Source organism: Primulina tabacum, chromosome 16, assembly GCF_025594145.1.
Source record: "Primulina tabacum isolate GXHZ01 chromosome 16, ASM2559414v2, whole genome shotgun sequence".
In the NCBI taxonomy this organism is placed as follows: domain Eukaryota; kingdom Viridiplantae; phylum Streptophyta; class Magnoliopsida; order Lamiales; family Gesneriaceae; genus Primulina; species Primulina tabacum.
The window spans coordinates 2,461,091-2,480,076 of NC_134565.1; the positions used below are offsets into that span (position 1 = coordinate 2,461,091).

The following is an 18,986-nucleotide window of genomic DNA, read 5'->3' on the forward strand; positions in this document are numbered from 1 at the left end:
ATCGTCGCTAATTAGCGACGGTTTAGAGAAATATCATCGCTACAAAAATCGTCACTATTTAAAATATTGTGACAGTTTTAATAAAGTGACGATTTTTGTTAAAACTGTCGCTATTTTAAAAATTGAGACGATTTTATTATAACCGTCGCTAAATATAGCGATGGTTAAGCAAAACCGTCGCTAAATATAGCAACAGTTTTAACAAAACCGTTGTTTTTTGTCCAAAAAACACACTAATCCACAACGATTTTTTAAAACTGTTGACTTTTGTCCAAAAAATCACGCTAAAAGACAACGATTTTTTTAGCGTTTTTTTGGGAGTAAGAAAACTGTTGTCTTTGCTTAAAAAATGCTTTTTAACAACGGCTTTCACTAAAACCGTTGTTAAAAAGTAAAAGACAACGATTTTTCAAAAAAAACCGTTGTTTTTTAAGTGTTGTGTATTCAGTATTTTCTTGTAGTGTTTGTTGAAGTCAATTGAATCTAAGGATTCATACAAGTTTATATCTGTTATATAAATTGTACTATGAGTTTCAATTTAAGTAAGTCATAAGTCCTAAATTGAAGTGGGTTATATAAACCAGTTGTAAACCAAAGTCTTGTAATGAATTCTTTTATATGTGAAAGAAGGTGATACATAGAAGAATTAAGTTTTCAAAATTCCATAAAAATCTATTTATTGCTTACTTTACCTCATTTACCATTATCTAATTTAGATTGTTAAAAGTTTAATCATTTGATTATATTATTATCTAGGATCCATCCGGACTTTTTCACACTTTGAAAATCACTTTTAAGTGGATAAGCCGCATTTATCCTATCAAAAATGATTTACAGTTAACAATTGTCGAGTCCGTTTGAGAACCATATCAAGCTCAAATATTTGGAAAAAAGTCTCAAGAGTTTATTCACCTCCTCTAAAATTTAAACCAAGTCCTAATGAGGATATGAAAAGACACAAATCTAGACAATGTGGCCAAGAATATTCTCCACAAGACGCTATACAAGAATATGTTTCGGAGATGTGTTCAACAGGAAAAGAAATTTGGGAGAATTTAACCAAATTATGTGAAGGGATGACTAGACCGAAGAGAACAAAATTATTGTGGCCATGCAGAAGTTTGGCAATTCCTAGATGAAAATGGTGGAAACTTGATGAGCGCTTTTGTAGCATTGTTATTGAACTTTCTGCTCTTGGCAAAGAATTTACTAAATCGTGAGCGCTTTTGTAGCATTGTTATTGAACTTTCTGCTCTTGGCAAAGAATTTACTAATCGTGAGCTTGCTTTGAAGATGATGTGAGCTATGTTCAGATAGTTGGACATAAAGACAGTGGCCATAAAGAAATCAAAATATCTCAACAAGCTTGAGCTGCGTGATCTTTTGCGAGCTCTGTCCAATTAAGAGACCTCGTCAATTTAACCATTTTGTTAAAATGATGACGAATAAGAAGTTGTTTCTATCGGAGCCAGCCTATTGCGCTGCAGCACAGAAGCTGGCTTGGGCCCGAGGCATTACACTAAATGAGTATAAAATACTTCCGCAATCATTTGACTAAGTCAAGACAGAAAAGAAAACCTAAAAGATAAGTCAAGTGACTCCAACTATAATAAGAGGAACTTGATAGTCCTAGATGAAATTAAATCTGTTGAAAACTGAGAATGATAATATGAGAAGAATGTTTAAAGAAGCTCTGAATGAGAATCAAAAGTTATTCAACACTTGGAACAAGTCTTCAACTTCTTTGGAAAAGATACAAGAGTTGCAAAAGCTGGCTGATAGCAAAACTGGCCTAGGCTATGACAACCATGACTAAAGCTCTTTGTAGGTGAGTACCCAATCGTGTCTGGACAAAGATAAATCTAATATAATAAATTTTGTCCAATTTAGCACGATATATGAACATGATGAGACAAAAATTCAAACACAGTGGACTGTATCCTATGAGAACAAGGCTAAACATAGGTGACCGTGAAACATCAAACTGAAGAGTTCTAAGCTCGGAAAAACTTGTGATCGAGCTTTTATTGCACTGAAAATCTTCAATAAAATTAAATCATTTATGTTCGAATAAATCGCAAGTGCATGAATCAAGTTACAATATAATGTATTGTATGGATATCGTCTCACAAAGACTGTATCACACAATATTATTTTTAAAAATTGATCTTTAGTAAAATATAAACGATATTTTGAAGTGTTATAAGTCTAAATTGCATTGTAATGTAAAATTATAACTCAAAGAATATATAAACTAATTAAGCAATTTGAAATGTAGATTAAATCAATTGAGAAAGAATTTGTTGAGAATTTTAGGTCACCCACTCCTCGTTTATTTCAACTAATTAATTTCGACAATTACTCATGTTTTGGACAAAGATTCCTTATATTATTAACACATTTTTTAAGCTATATTAAAATAATCCAAAACAATAAAATAATTAAAATTATTTAATTATTTATCAAAAGTGATTGATTGCATGCTTGATTTATCTATAAGACTATCACTATCAATGTCAATGTGTATTCAATTTTATATGCCTATCCAAATTGTAAATCCACGAATTATGCTACTCGTTCATATTGCAAATTATTCTCTCACGATAAAAAAAATTAGCTAAGCTTCAATAAGTCAAATTAAACAATAACACAATCAAGCAGGATACCAAAAGTCGAAAATTAAATTAACTAAAACAATGTATTGAGGTAGGATCTCCTTAAATCCCAATAAATATGAAAATTTAGCTACTAAACAACTTCATCAAATTATAAAAACAATTTTTTAAACTAAAAAACTAGAAATACAAAAAGAAATGAGAAAGAAAAAAACGCTATACATAAATCTCGAGTTTTTTGCTTGCCTCCTTGATTCCGAGCATTTTTCTCTCTATTTCTTTTGCTTGTGGCTGATGAAAAATGATAATCCCATGCAACTAATTGTGATTTGTGTCCAATAATATAACAGAAAAGGAAAGAAATCGCGTCCCCAAAAAGTTCCATAATTCATCGCGCTGGGACAGTAAAAATTGACCGCTCTAGAGCAAGATCTTCTGTCCGCGCACATCATGTTTTTTTTTTCTTCGTGCTGGGACGGTAAAAAGTTAACGCAACCTGCACAATCCAGCTTCTTCATACTTCGTGTACTCGTGCTAGGGGTCGAGAATGACCGCCCTAGCGCGACTTCTCCTGTCTCACTTCATTAAATCTCCTAAATTTTCATCTTTTTCGACCAAATTTCGTGCAAATCACTAAGTCTTGACGGCCCTTGCGCAACTTCCCACTTCATTAAATCTCCTAAGTTTTCAAATTTTCCAAGCCACTTTTTTGCAAATCAATAAATAAAGGTGAGTCATGATCATATGCAACATTTAACAATAAACATAAATGAAATACGAACTTGACACAAGAATTCATGCCAAAATAGACTAAAATCAACACGATAAAACACGTAAACATGACTCATATCAAATTGGCTAAAGGGAAGACAAGGCCCGACTAGGCAATGTCACCGGTCTTGCTCAAATCGCTCTAGCAAAAAGTTTTGGCCAACCGGATCTAACCATGTGAAGGAGAGATTAAACCGGCAATATAACATCAGGTCCATTCAAAAGAGGTATTGATTGGACAATAAGAATGATCGACCGAAACAACAACCAACATTCTTTGAGACCAAATACTCATCGTAGCACCACATATGTTTTTGCACAACCGCACACTTGTTTGGACAACCACGCGGGTAGGCCCATCAGGGTAATTAGAATGAAACTCTCAAAAAAGTTAATTTAACCGGACCCAACTAGACGTGGGTATCAAAAGATTATTTCAATGGTTGCAGGTAAAAAAAGAAGAAAATTCAAATAATTTACCCAGTATCTGGACATCGTCGGCTACTCTAGACACATGACCGGAGACGACAAACTGCTTTAATAAGTAACTCAATGCAAATTAACAAAAATCACTTTTGGTGACAATTCAGAAAGTAAGATCGTGGATAATAGTAATATCCACGACAAAGTTATTATTAAATATATTTTTCTAGTCAGGATCATAAAATATGTGTAGTACAAAATAGAGTTGAGAATTTCACATCATCGTGCATATGTATGTATATGCATGTGTGTAGGATGTATGAATGAGTATACACATAACATAAGATCTTCGGTACTTCATATATTTAGTTGAGGTTAAAAAAAGTATTTTGAAAATGTTAAAAATGCACGTGCATCTTATAGGGGTAGAAAATATTGAACTGAGTCAAAAAATATTCCATTTGTATTCCAAATAATAAGTAGTTCTCTTGTGAGACGATCTCACAAATCTTTATCTGTGTGACGGGTCAACCCTACCGATATTCACAATAAAAAGTAATACTATTAGCATAAAAAGTAATATTTGTTCATTGATAACCCAAATAAGAGACTCGTCTCACAAATACGACGCGTGAGACCGTCTCACACAAGTTTTTGCTCCAAATAATTGGATTTGATCCAAGTTCTAATACATTTATCTTATAATAATTTCAAAAGCTTAAGTTATTTTGTTCGACAAACTTTATTATCTTATCATTATATTTATAACAATATTTCCAATATCTCACAAATGTTTTATAATATTTGGAACCGAGATAATCAAGTTTTCAATCAGCAATAATATTTACAAATTTCTAAATCTTAATCATCAGTCACTACAATCCTAGGTACAATAATAAGCAACCTCAAGGCGTCGTTGGAGCGTCAGCTCCAAGTGGTACGAACTGTGACCTTTTCAGCCTAATTTTCTATATGAAAAACAACATATACCATCGATAGGACCAAACATATAGGTGTTCATGCTTCAACACATATTTAAGATAACACAACAGTCTAAATAACAAGATATTGATAGAACTCTTTACTCTTAGCATGCCTCCAAGAAAGGGTTGGGGAAGAATGCCCTGGTGAGTTAAGTGACATGTCCAACCAAATGCATAAGTTACACAAGCATTGTAGCCAAACAAACAATCCAATCGGGCCACCTTTGTAAACTCTGTCGGCTAACAAAGAAATAACAAAACTCATATTTGATTTGAACAATACCAGGATTTTAATAAAACTTTTGGCGTCTCTTAGAACTTAAGAAAGAAATGGGGAAGAATGTCACTAGACTCACTACGTCCCGCCAAACAAATTAGTTGTACAACCATTGTATCTACAGAAACAATCCAACTGTACAGCCTCAAAAACTCTTCATTAACAAAGAAACACATAAATGAAACATGATTTTAACCAGAACAAGCTATTAATTAAACTTTTGGGGTCTCATAGAACCCCAAGAGATGATTGGGAAACAATGCCATTGCGTCCCACTAAATGCAACCATTGTTGTTAAACAAACAAATCAAATCCAATGGTCCAGTATGAGCAGCGGCCGGATGGAACTTCTTGCAATCCAACTGTGCTACCTCAGCAATTAACAAAGACAGAACATAACTGAAACACGATTTTAACCATAACAAGGTATCAATAGAACTTTTGGTGTCTCTTAGAACTCCAAGAAAGAATTGGGGAAGAATGCCATTGTGTCCCACCAATGGCATCACACAACAATTGTAGCTACAAACAATCCAACTATGAACGATAAAAACAACAATCCAACCGTGTCACCTCATATACTCTCTTGATTAACAAGAAACATACAGAACCAAAACACGATCTGTATAACCACATAAGGAAAACACACAGCACTGAAAGTATATCACCACATTCCACATGCTTCACTCCCATTTCCGAGCCATAACACAAGAAAAACAACGAATCCAATATACCATCTCCATGAAGCACTACAATATATTCATTCCCAAGCCAGAATAGTAATTGATGGATAAAAACACAAAAAAGAATAAAGTCACTCCAACTAAATTTATAAATCGATCCCAACAAAAATGTGATAATAAAGGGAACGAATAGCCATAAACAATCAGAAAATCACAAGGCAGAAACCCAAGTAACTAACTGTCTTGGCAGAATAACTTACAAGAAGCTAAATGAAAAAGACCACGAAAAAGGATCTTTTGATATTCAAAGCGTGTAAAATCAGAACATGGATCAAAACCACGATTCATTATACATGAGGCAATCTAATAAAAACACATACTCAAGAAACAATTCCTCTTTATACCTCAATTAACTGTTACTGAAAGGCAAACCCTTTCAAATACTCTGGATCACGCTTGGCACGCTCCTGGAACTTCTTGAACCATCGGTCCATGATGTCCATAGGCACCACCAGCTTCGACCCATCTACCCCACAAAACGACTGCATGAAATTGAACAGATTCTCCCCAACTTTCAAAGCCAGCCGCTCAATCTTCCGTTCAGCGGCCACATCCAGCGAGGGCAGCGAAGCAATATCCTCCACCGACACCCCGATGTTAGCCGAAAGAGGCGGGGCATCTGGGGCCATAATTTGAAGCTGGGCCGGATCCGGCCAGGATAGTGAGAGGACTGCGGAGGGGCGTGCGAGGGTGAGGGCTCCACAGAAGACAAAAGGGGAGCCGGGGGACTGGATGTACAAGGCCAGAGCCTTGTCTGGAGGGAGGGTGAAATTGTTCAGCAAGAATATGCAGATTTCTCGGATAGAATCGTAGGATTCGCCGACGAAATGGTTCATATCGAGCAGCCAATGGGTGGCGTCGATTTGCTGGAACGTCGAGATGTCGAGAGGAAAGCTTCGATTCGGGAACACCACTCCGAACATTATCGATTCCTCTCCTACTGCTACACTCGACGTGCTCAATCTGCAAACGTTTCGAAGGTTTTAAATAACTTTTTTTGTTTTTCCAGAAGAATCCCGAAAATTCCAGCTGAAAATGGATAAATCAAATATCGCAAGCCTTCAGTTTTAAGAAAATTTTAAAGTAATCTTGGACTGAGATTAAAAAAATAGTGCTTTTTGTTGGTGGAAAAGGGTATTCGAAATTCCATCAGTTAAACATTTAACACTATTTTTTTTCTTATTCAAATGTTATCTGGCTTGGAAATTATGGATTGTAAGTTTATTTCCTTGTTTCTTAGATCTCTTACAATTTTCTTTTACGCTATCAATACGAACTTTCCATTTTCTAAAAAAAAATGGATCATATTCTTGTTCTAAATATGGGGATCGAGTTGTAAATTCATAGATTATATTTACTATCATGTTATAAAATCTCTTGTCGGTCTCAATTATAACATATAAAATCACTTTGAAGTTAGTCATGCTACAAAGATACAATAACCACGATAGCACAATCATATATGTTCAAAAATTAAATATCATTTTAAAAAAGAAATCAAACATATATGTCTAAGGGATTAATCCCTAAATGCCAACAAAAAGAAAAGAGAAAACGTTGTGATGCGATTTTGTTCTTCACTTTCCGTCTTGCTCTCCCTCTTCTCCTCGGCGTTTTTCTGATGAAAGTGGTGGCTCCTAATCCTTTTGTTCCCTAGGTTTTTCTTCTTTTTAATCAACCAAAGAGTTCATCGATTCCTTCTTTCTTGGCCCGAAATCTGTTTTTCATCTTCGCGTCGCACTGGGGTGGTCATTTTTTGTAGGGGCCGTGCACGATACTTAGATTTTTTTCCATTCGCGTTGGGGCGATATTTTTTCAATCCCCGGCGTGACCCTTAGCAAGATCAGACATTTTACACCACCACCTTGATTCGTTTTTTGTCACTTTTTTCAATAGAACAACCAATTTAAATGAGTAGCAGCCTATATACACAAATTATGAAATAAATGAACAAATACGGACTTGATGCAACAAAAAATGCAATAACATGCTCAAAACAATTTGATACGATGTACTAAGACATGTAAAACTGACACATATCATAAACAAAGTCTATACTACTCGTGTCTAAAATATTAATCAAGTATCTTGCTTAAATTTAACCAAAATATATAACAATTGTTAGAAATATTTTTTCGACCATTCCAATTATTTTTATCTCATAAATAAGGGCGTAGTTTCTTTAATGTAATCAATTAAATTCAAATAAAAAAAATTTAAGGCCCCATATATGTTGAGGCGGCTAAGTTCAACAAGAAGTAACTTCATAATGTCGCCAATGATCAGTGAATTTGTGCACTTCGCACTCGGTATTAAAGATAAGACTTTAATTGATTACACATATTTGTTTATTCAATGTTTAACTTAAATTCTAAAAATAATTACAATTATAAAATATTATGTTCTTTGTATATATTGATTTATCATCATTTTATCATTTATATTTTATCAACATGCATGAGCATAAACTAAGTATATGTGAATATTAACGGGGCAAGTGAAAGGATATACATCATAATACAATTATTATGGTTCTTTCTATTATATGGTGAAGAACCTAACTTGTAAGATCAAATCGAGTAGGTAAAATGACGAGTTATTTCCCTTAATTTAGAAATTTCAACATAATTATTTAAAATTGAATATATATATATATATATATATATATACTGATCCATGCTCTCCTAATTTTTTTTAAAAAATTATATATTAAATTATAATTAATTTATGCACTACAATGTATTTATATGTTAGTGTTATGTCGGGGTAAATTGGGTGAGTTGGGTAAAAAATCTGTTAGGTCAGGTTATTCTTCTTTCCTTGGGATTACTGGAATCCGGGCAGGAGGGATCTCGGGCTAGGTGTTCTGCACACTTGTAAAACAAAGAACGTTAGTGAGACGCCGGAAGATTTTCTAACGTTGTCACTCTAACGCTCAAGACAATCAAGTATTTACGTGGAGAAAGGTGCGCTATAGAGAGTATACAGTGAGTGCTTGTGAACACTGTTATGTGAATGTCCTATATGATCGAGCAAACTGAGTATTATATAAAAAAATGTAATGATGATCTTGTTTTCAGTGTCTGGCTACTCCTCATGATCAAACAACTGCTCATGCTCTGCCCATCTGACATTGTCATTACTGACAACTCATATTGTTTTCAATCTTGTTACATCAGCCCTACATGTACTGACTGACACAATAATGATTTCGATGCATATTGATCCATACATGTGTGCCCATAATCAATGCTTGTCCCAAGATGCTAGTGCAGTGGTCATAATGTGAGGACACAGATATTGTCCCTGATCCATTATCTTAGTCCTCTTATACCACTCAAGCTAAACTAGGAACCCAGGTTTGTTTGTGTTGGAATTTTGATGCTTAATGAATGAAAATTAAGCAAATAAATCAATGTGTTTGATTTGGGAAAAATTCGAAACGAAGAACGAAGCTTAATGAACGAATATTAAGTTCGGCGATTCTGAATAAAACTCGAAAAGAGTTCATCATATGTTGAAAGAAACTCAAACGAGTAGTCGGAACTTGTAAGGGACGAAAACCGGAAAAAAAAAATTAGCGTGAACAGTAGCCGGCGCGCACCTGCGCGTGCGCGCGGGTGCGCCCGCCTGCCAGTAGCGGGCGCGCGGCCGCGCGCGTTTCTGCGCGCAGGGCTCTCGGCAGCACGCGCACTCTCTCGGCAGGGGCTGCCAAGGGCTGCCGAGAGCGCTCGGCAGCGCGTGCGCACGGGCGCCTGGGCGCGCCCCTTCGTGCTGTTTCGCGTCCCTTCGACTTTTTCTGATGTTTTTTCATTTCCTTGGCATTGTTTGATGATTGTGGTCAGTTACAATTGCCAAGGGACATCCCTATGAATGAAAGACCATGTCTTTTCACATGAAAATCATTAAATGATTGGTTTTTGAAAATCAAACATAACATTACATCATATCATCTTTTTTCATCTTCTTCTTCTTCCTTCTTCAACAAGAGAGAGTTTCTTCATTTCTTTGTGAAAGAACTTGAATATTTGAGTGCTCATTATTCAAATGTTGTAGTTGTATCTTGGGAGAAGATTGCCACAACCTCTAGCACATTGTGAGGGGCAAATTCTTCTTAAGGAGAAAGTGTTCAACACTTGCCTCTACAAGCCATATTCATTTGTTTTCTTATTGCTTTCCTCTCATATTTGAATACCACAAACAACAATCTTAAGAAGAATTTTGGATTTTTGATCATTTGCAAGAAGAATCTCAATGGCATCATCATCTACAACACCACATGCAACCATTGCACAAGGAGAGAAATCGAAGAAGTTTTCTGGTGCGGACTTTAAAAGATGGCAACAAAAGATGCTTTTCTATCTCACAACCTTGAGTTTGTCAAGGTTCTTGAAGGAGGATCCTCCCACCGTTGCTGAAAACGAAACAGACACTAACATGAGGGCCGCTTTGGATACATGGAACCAAAGTGACTTCTTATGCAAGAACTACATCCTTAATGGACTTGACAATGCATTATACAATGTGTATTGTCAAGTCAAGACCGCCAAGGAACTATGGGATATGCTTGATAAGAAATACAGGGCGGAGGATGCGGGGTTGAAGAAGTTCATTGTTGGGAGATTTTTGGACCTCAAGATGGTGGACTCAAAATCTTTGATGAGTCAAGTGCAAGAACTACAACTTCTCTTGCACGAGATTCATGCGGAAGGAATGAGTCTAAGCGAGTCCTTCCAAGTTGCTGCCATGATCGAGAAACTCCCTCCATTGTGGAAGGATTTCAAGAACTATTTGAAGCATAAAAGAAAGAAGATGGGATTGGAAGATCTCATTGTGAGATTGAGAATAGAAGATGACAACAAGAGCACCGAGGTCAAGGCAAGTAAAATGACAGCAAGGGTGAACATTGTTGAATCAAGTTTTCAAGGGAAAAAGAGGAAGTTTGAGAAGCAACCACAACAAGGCCAACAACCACCAAACAAGAAGAAATTCAAAGGCACTTGTTATAACTGCGGAAAACCAAATCACATGGCCAAGGATTGTAGAAAGCCAAAGAAGGGAAATCCTCAAGCCAATGTGGTTCAAGAAAGGTCGGTACCATTTGATTTTTCTCAACTTGATTTGACTGCAGTTATTTTGGAAGCCAATTTGGTGGAAAACCCCAATGAGTGGTGGGTTGATACTGGAGCAACTCGACACATATGCTCAAACAAGGGGATGTTCTCCACATACACTCCGTCGACCGGGAGAAAACTATACATGGGGAACTCCGCTACATCTGAGGTGGTGGGCACCGGAAATGTGGTATTGAAGATGACATCGGGTTTGGAAGTAACCCTTGTTGATGCACTTCATGTACCGGACATAAGAAAGAACCTCGTGTCGGGGTCTCTGTTGGTCAAACATGGGTTTAGACTAGTATTTGAGTCTAACAAGGTTGTGTTGACAAAGAATGGTCATTTTATTGGAAAAGGATATCTCGATGAGAACCTTTTCAAGTTGAATGTAATGGCTATATGCCAAAATGTTGTTGAAAGTAATAAAGACAAAAGTTCTATTTACTTGATTGAGTGTTCTCATTTATGACATGTTCGTTTAGGACACGTAAATTTTAATATCTTGCAACGTTTAATGAAACTTGAATTATTTCCTAAACACAACGTCGATCCAACACAAAAATGCGAAATATGTGTTGAAGCAAAAATGACCAAAGCGCCTTACCACTCGATTGAAAGATGTACAACTCCTCTAGAACTATTACACACCGATCTTGGTGATTTAAAGTTTGTACAAACTAGAAGAGGGAAAAGATACTACGTGACATTCATTGATGATAATACAAGGTACTGTTACGTATATCTTTTGAGGTCAAAAGATGAAGCTCTTGAATCATTCAAATGTTATAAGACCGAAGTTGAGAATCAACTAGGCAAACAAATAAAGAGGGTTCGAAGCGATAGAGGGGGCGAATACGGAGCACCGTTTGATGAATTCTGCACATCTGTGAGTATAATTCATGAAACGACTGCTCCTTACTCACCACAATCGAATGACATTGCCGAAAGAAAGAATCGAACTCTGAAAGATATGATGAATGCTATGTTAATAAGTCCAGGACTATCCCAAAACTTGTGGGGGGAAGCAATACTATCGGCTAATCACATCCTGAACAAGATACCCCATAAGAAAAATGACAAGTCACCTTATGAATTGTGGAAATGTCACAAACCTTCCTACAAGTATCTTAAAGTGTGGGGGTGTCTAGCTAAGGTTGAAATACCAAAGCCTAAACAAGAGCGAATTGGACCAAAGACGGTCGACTGCATATTCATTGGATATGCACATAATAGTAGTGCCTATAGGTTTATAGTGCACAAATCTGAAAATACAGAAATGAATACGGGCATGACAATTGAGTCAAGAAATGCAGTATTCTTTGAAAATATATTTCCTTGTAAAGAAAGGAAAGAAAATGGTTCTAGCAAGCGAAAACTTGAGACGGAGCATGAAGGTCAAGTACCTATACATGAGCCAACTCTAAATGAAAATGCTATACCATTGGAAGGCTCTTCAAAGGAGCAAGAGCCAAGAAGAAGCAAAAGGGCTAGAATCTCAAAGTCCTTTGGTCCAGACTTCCATAATTTTATGTTGGAAAATGAACCAAAGAACATACAAGATGCTCTGGCTAGACCTGAAGCTCCTTATTAGAAAGAAGCCATCAACTCTGAAATGGATTCTATTTTGCAAAACCATACTTGGGAACTAGTGGATCTTCTACCAGGTACCAAGCCATTGGGATGCAAATGGATATTGAAAAAGAAAATGAGAGTTGATGGAAGTATTGAAAAATACAAAGCCAGGCTTATGGCCAAAGGCTATAGACAAAGAGAAGGTCATGATTTCTTCGACACGTATTCACCAGTTTCAAGAATAACATCCATTCGTGTACCCATTGCTATTGCAGCTTTGCATAACCTTGAGATACATCAAATGGATGTCAAAACGGCGTTCTTGAATGGTGAACTTGAAGAAGAAATATATATGGAGCAACCTGAAGGCTTCATTGTTAAAGGACAAGAAAGAAAGGTATGTCATTTAATTAAGTCGCTATATGGACTTAAACAAGCGCCCAAGCAGTGGCACGAAAATTTTGACAAGGTAGTATTGTCAAATGGATTTAAGATTAATGAGTGTGACAAATGTGTTTACATTAAAGGCACTCGAGAATCTTATGTGATAGTATGTCTATATGTGGATGATATGCTAATAATGGGGAATAGCCAAGAGTTAATCAAGGGTACAAAGAAAATGTTGACAAAACATTTTGATATGAAAGAGATGGGTATTGCTGATGTAATTCTAGGGGTTAAAATCTTTAGAACTCCAGAAGCAATAGTCCTATCTCAATCTCATTATGTAGAAACAGTGTTCAAAAAGTTTAACGCTTATGACTCTACCCCAGTAAAAACGTCTTTAGACGTAAATGTCCATTTGGCGAAGAATCGTGGAGAACCGGTTTCCCAACTGGAATACTCCAAAATTATTGGAAGCCTTATGTACATCACTAATTGTACTAGACCTGACATCGCTTGTGCGGTTAACAAGTTAAGTCGGTTTACAAGTAATCCTAGTGATGCACACTGGAAGGCATTGACAAGGGTGCTTAGATATTTAAAGCACACCTCAGAATATGGACTAAATTACACAAGATATCCTGCAGTACTTGAAGGATACTGTGATGCGAATTGGATTTCTGATACCCATGACTCCAAATCCACCAGCGGCTATGTATTTAGCATTGGTGGAGGAGCAGTTTCTTGGAGGTCATCGAAACAAACTTGCATTGCTAGATCTACCATGGAATCGGAGTTCATAGCGCTAGATAAAGCTGCAGAAGAAGCGGAATGGCTTCGCAACTTTCTAGAGGACATTACATGTTGGACAAGTCCAGTGCCAGCGATCTTGATACATTGCGACAGTCAGTCGGAAATTGCAAGGGCACAAAACAGTATGTATAATGGCAAGTCTCGACATATTCGTCGAAGACATAATACTGTGCGACAGTTGATCTCGAATGGAGTTATATCTGTTGATTATATCAAATCAAAGGATAACTTAGCGGATCCGCTTACAAAAGCTTAAATAGAGATCAAATGTACTGTCTGTCAAGAGGAATGAGTTTAAAATCTACCAAATAAAGTTTTCATAGTGGCAACCCAACCTTGTAGATTGGAGATCCCAAGATCTTGGTTCAATGAGACAACTACATTATGAGTAACTTCAGGAATCACTCCTCATTCCTAAGACGATGAGTGAAGATGCCTACAAAGGTAGTGAGGTGCTTAAACAGTAGCCGACGCGCACCTGCGCGCAGGTGCGCGCGCTTGCAAGTGGCAGGCGCGCACCCGCACGCGGGCCGGCGCGCGGGTGCGCTCTCCTGCCAGTAGCGGGCGCGCGGCCGCGCGCGTTTCTGAGCGCAGGCGCGCGCGCTCCTGCCGAGAGCTCTCGGCAGGGGCTGTCGAGGGCTGCCGAGGGCGCTCGGCAGCGCGTGCGCACGGGCGCCTGGGCGCGCCCCTTCGTGCTGTTTCGCGTCCCTTCGACTTTTTCTGATGTTTTTTCATTTCCTTGGCATTGTTTGATGATTGTGGTCAGTTACAATTGCCAAGGGACATCCCTATGAATGAAAGATCATGTCTTTTCACATGAAAATCATTAAATGATTGATTTTTGAAAATCAAACATAACATTACATCATATCATCTTTTTCCATCTTCTTCTTCTTCTTTCTTCAACAAGAGAGGGTTTCTTCATTTCTTTGTGAAAGAACTTGAATATTTGAGTGCTCATTATTCAAGTGTTGCAGTTGTATCTTGGGAGAAGATTGCCACAACCTCTAGCACATTGTGAGGGGCAAAATTCTTCTTAACGGAGAAAGTGTTCAACACTTGCCTCTACAAGCCATATTCATTTGTTTTCTTCTTGCTTTCCTCTCATATTTGAATACCACAAACAACAGTTTGAGCATACGCTGGTCTAACCAGCTTCCAATAATTGATGTATACCAATGATGGTTTATATGATAACATTTCTTCACTTGAGTTGGTTCTTGCTCTGTGCTCCCCTGGCTTCCCAAACTCTCATTAGTCCAAAACTGACCTTGACTGTTTATGGGGTATCAGTCTGTATTATCCGTGCACGACAATATTATATGCACCAATCCCACTTTCAATTCAACCTTTTCTGCATGAAGGAAATAAAGCCTGCATACCTTCTAAAAAAAGTGATTGGGTGGTTTTGGTCCTTTTGGAAGGTGGTTTTTAAAATTTTCTATTGAAAATCAAAAAGCCTGTGTGAGGATTCTTTAAGTTTTATATCGAAAATAAAAATAAAAGGGTTTATTATATTCATTGTTATTTTTTAACTGAAAGATAATATCGCTGAAAAAAATACTATTTTATAAAATTGTTTTAAGATTAGCATTTAATTTTCTCATTATAACATGCATTTGATGATTTAAGTAAATTATTGCAAGTCGAAATTTTCGGGAGAGTACTTGCTTCATTCCCATTCTGGTACGTACATTATTACAAATTTACAAACATATGTTCTTGATTTTTCACGAGGAGCAAATAGCAATATAAAGATTAATCAACAAATAAATTTAGATAACAATTTTCTTTTTCTTTTTTAGGCATACAAACAAGATTTTAAATCTTGATTTGATGGCCTTGATGATATTTAATTTGGTAAGCCAGCAGCTAATCTTGCTCTTAATTCCTTTCTCAATATCTTCCCCGATGGAGATATGGGAATCGAGTCTATGAAAAAAACCCGGTTTAGTCTCTTGTAAAACACCACCTGCCCAAATTAAATAATCCGGGAAAAAGATTTTGAGTCATCATGTAATTAAAATAAATACCATATTTTAAATTCTATTTTCAAAAATGTTGGAAATGGACTTCATATTAATTAATCACCTGATCTGAGATATATTTCTTGATTTTCTCCTCGGTGACCGTGGATCCACTTGATCGGACAACAAATGCAACCGGAACTTCACCCGCTTGTTCATCTTGCATGCTGCAATATCATGCAAGATTTTTTTATGACGATATAAACAAACTTTGGGAAAGAAGTCGTTGTAACTAACTTACGAGACGACAGCGGCGGCAGAGACGGAGGGATGGTTGAGGAGAAGGGCTTCTAATTCCGCGGGAGCCACTTGGAATCCTTTGTATTTGATTAGCTCCTTCAATCGGTCGACTATGAATATTTCGTCATCGTCGTCGATGAACCCTATATCACCGGTGTGTAACCAACCTTCTTTGTCTATTGTATTTTCAGTTGCCACTGGATCATTCAGATAACCTGAAAATTAAATACTTCATGAGCTATTTAATTATTGCACTAAACATAAACATAATTTTTAAATCCCATAAAAATATATGTATTTTAACTCAATATATTCTTAAATTAATGTCCTAACATAATATAACATTCTTGTTAGGTGTATAAGTTGTGGGTGAAAATAACCAATTGACAACTGATAAATCCTTGTGGGTGAAGCTGGTCACCAACTCCACGTCTATATATATATATATATATATATATATGTTGGACACACGTATTGATATGAAAATTTTATATGTACCTTTCATGATTTGGTCTCCTCTGATGCAAATTTCTCCGGGCTGGTTACGCCCCAACGACGCACCAGTTTCGGTGTCGACGATTTTCATCTCGGCGTTTATGACCACAGTCCCGCATGCACCGGACTTGATCTCGAATGGCTGCTTCGCGAATGCTAAACACATCGAAAGCACCGGCCCGGCTTCCGTCATTCCATAACCCTACATTAACATTATTGGCGTTTTAATACACTATATACCTATCCAATTTATTTTTTTTATCATTAAATTTAAGAACATGATCGAGGTCTAATAGTCCATCTTACGCCAATTAATTCTCCAAATTTGGGACGATGTCTCATATTCGACACCCAATTGTAACAAATTTGAACTCCAAAAAATCAAAATTTAAAACATGGAAGAAATAAATATTAATTGCAAATTTAATTTGAGAAAATATAATGTTCCAAGAAGGCTTTGTTTGATTAACGTGTGAATAATCAAAGTCAACTAATGTGATAGTGAGATGAGATCCCAGTTCACACGACATCGATGCTACAAGCGATAGGCATATTTAATCATTTTCTCAAATTAAATTGAAAAACGATAATAACAAATATATTCTTTTAATTGAATCATTAATGCAGTATTTGGAAGCTCGTAATTGTACTTTATTTCGACCTTAATTGCCTGCATTAATTTAAATTAGTTCCATGAATGAAATAATCATTTTCTATAGTTAATATTTTTTGGGTGTGCATTAAATATTTTAAAATAAAAATTCTTAAATATTAAAAAGAAATTAAATAATTACCTGGCCAACTGTTGCATTAGGAAACTTGGCCCTTGCAGCATCCTCGAGCTCCTTCCCCAGTGGTGCCGCCCCAGACATCACCATTCTCACAGATGAAAGGTCATATTTGTGGACGACCGGGCTCTTGGCGATAGCCAGAACAATAGGCGGAACGAAGGGACCGATGGTCACTTTATATTTCTGTATCAGCTCCAAAACTGAGATTATCTCAAACTTCTGCATGATCAGGATCGCCGCCCCGACTCGCAACCCGCAAAGCAGGACGGAATTCAACGAGTATATGTGAAACATTGGCAGGACACACAGCATCACGTCTTCGCCGTGAATGTACAGGTTAGGGTTTTCACCATCAACCTGCTGCGCAACACTGGTGACCAGCCCCTTGTGCGTGAGCATCACGCCCTTTGGCAGCCCAGTCGTCCCCGAGGAATATGGCAACGCCACCAGGTCGTCCGGGTGGATCTTCGCAGCGGGAATGTCCCTCTCATCCGCTGACGTCAGCTCGGAGAAGCTGAGGCACCACTCGACCGGCGGTGCGTCAATGCACATAACCTTCACACCGTTGTCCAACGCGTATCCCTCGACTTTCGCGACGTGACAAGCTTGTGTTATGATGATCTTGGCTTTGGAGGCCTTGGCTTGTTTCACCACCTCGGCAGGGGTAAACTAAGGGATTCGCCATGGTCGTTATGGCGCCGAATTGGGAAGAACCTAGGAAGACGAACACATATTCGGTCGAGTTGGGGAGGAGGAGCATGATGACGTCGCCTTGTTGGATCCCGAGTTTGCTCAAGCCGCTCGCGACCTTTCTCGACATCAGCTCGACTTCCTCGTACGTGTAAACTTCCCCGGTCGGGCCATTTATGAGACATGGCCTCGTACTGTGTTTGGATATGTTTTCGAAACAATAAGAATGCAAAGGGAGGTGTTTTGGTATGTAGATATCGGGGAGTTTCGATCGGAATATTATATCTTCTTCCTTAGATATTGGATCCATTTCCATTATTTAGTGAAAGAAAGATGATGAAAAATTAGGGGTATCGACTTTTTTTTTAGGTTGTAGAATACCCTAAAAACGAATGTTGAGTGTTAGGAGTATAAATATGGAAAAGTTTAATTTGGTGAGGGTTGGTGAAGGGTAGGGAGTTTACTTGATTAAGGGTTTCGTGTAATTAAGGGTGAATCAATTAGAGAGATCATCATCGCTTTATACGCTTTATATATATATATATATATATATATATATATATATATATGTTTGTGGATCTACTCATTTTGAATTGTTCATTGATCATAAAAAATTGACCTCGGAACAATAAAACTCGTGAGTGTAGGTCTTTTGTGAGACGGTCTCACGAATCTTTATCTGTGAGACGGGTCAATCCTACCGATATTCACAATAAAAAGTAACAATCTTAGCATAAAAAGTAATATTTTTTTATGGATGACCCAAATAAGATAACTGTCTCACAAAATACGACCCATGAGATCGTTTCATACCATTTTTTGTTCACTTGTGAAACGTAGCTCTTTAATTTGCTGTTGTTGATTTGATTAATTTGTAAAATAATTTGTTAGGAAATAGATTTCTATATAAAATTTAATTTTTTTATTTATTTTAAAATATATATATATAATCCCCTCATTGTTCTCACATGATTAAAGAACGTGTGGTGGGGTTGGTAGGAAAAATTGGGAGGTTTGGGTGGAGGTTGGGTCCATGGAGGTAGGT

General features: G+C 37.1%; 1 protein-coding gene and 1 pseudogene across 1 annotated transcript; both read right to left on the reverse strand.

Annotated features, from left to right (window-relative positions):
• Positions 1 to 2,663: 2,663 nt before the first annotated feature.
• On the reverse strand, positions 2,664 to 6,881 carry LOC142530077 (protein OPI10 homolog). The gene has a single exon (XM_075635841.1). It carries the CDS (start codon positions 6,733 to 6,735, stop codon positions 6,169 to 6,171), a length of 567 nt encoding a protein of 188 aa, XP_075491956.1. The 5' UTR covers positions 6,736 to 6,881; the 3' UTR covers positions 2,664 to 6,168.
• An 8,435-nt stretch (positions 6,882 to 15,316) lies between these two features.
• LOC142529232 (4-coumarate--CoA ligase 2-like) lies at positions 15,317 to 18,410 on the reverse strand (annotated as a pseudogene).
• Between the last annotated feature and the right edge of the window lie 576 nt (positions 18,411 to 18,986).

Coding starts and splice junctions, on each gene's coding strand:
- LOC142530077 (XM_075635841.1), bottom strand. CDS start 6,735: ATGTTCGGAGTGGTGTTCCCGAATCGAAGCTTTCCTCTCGACATCTCG.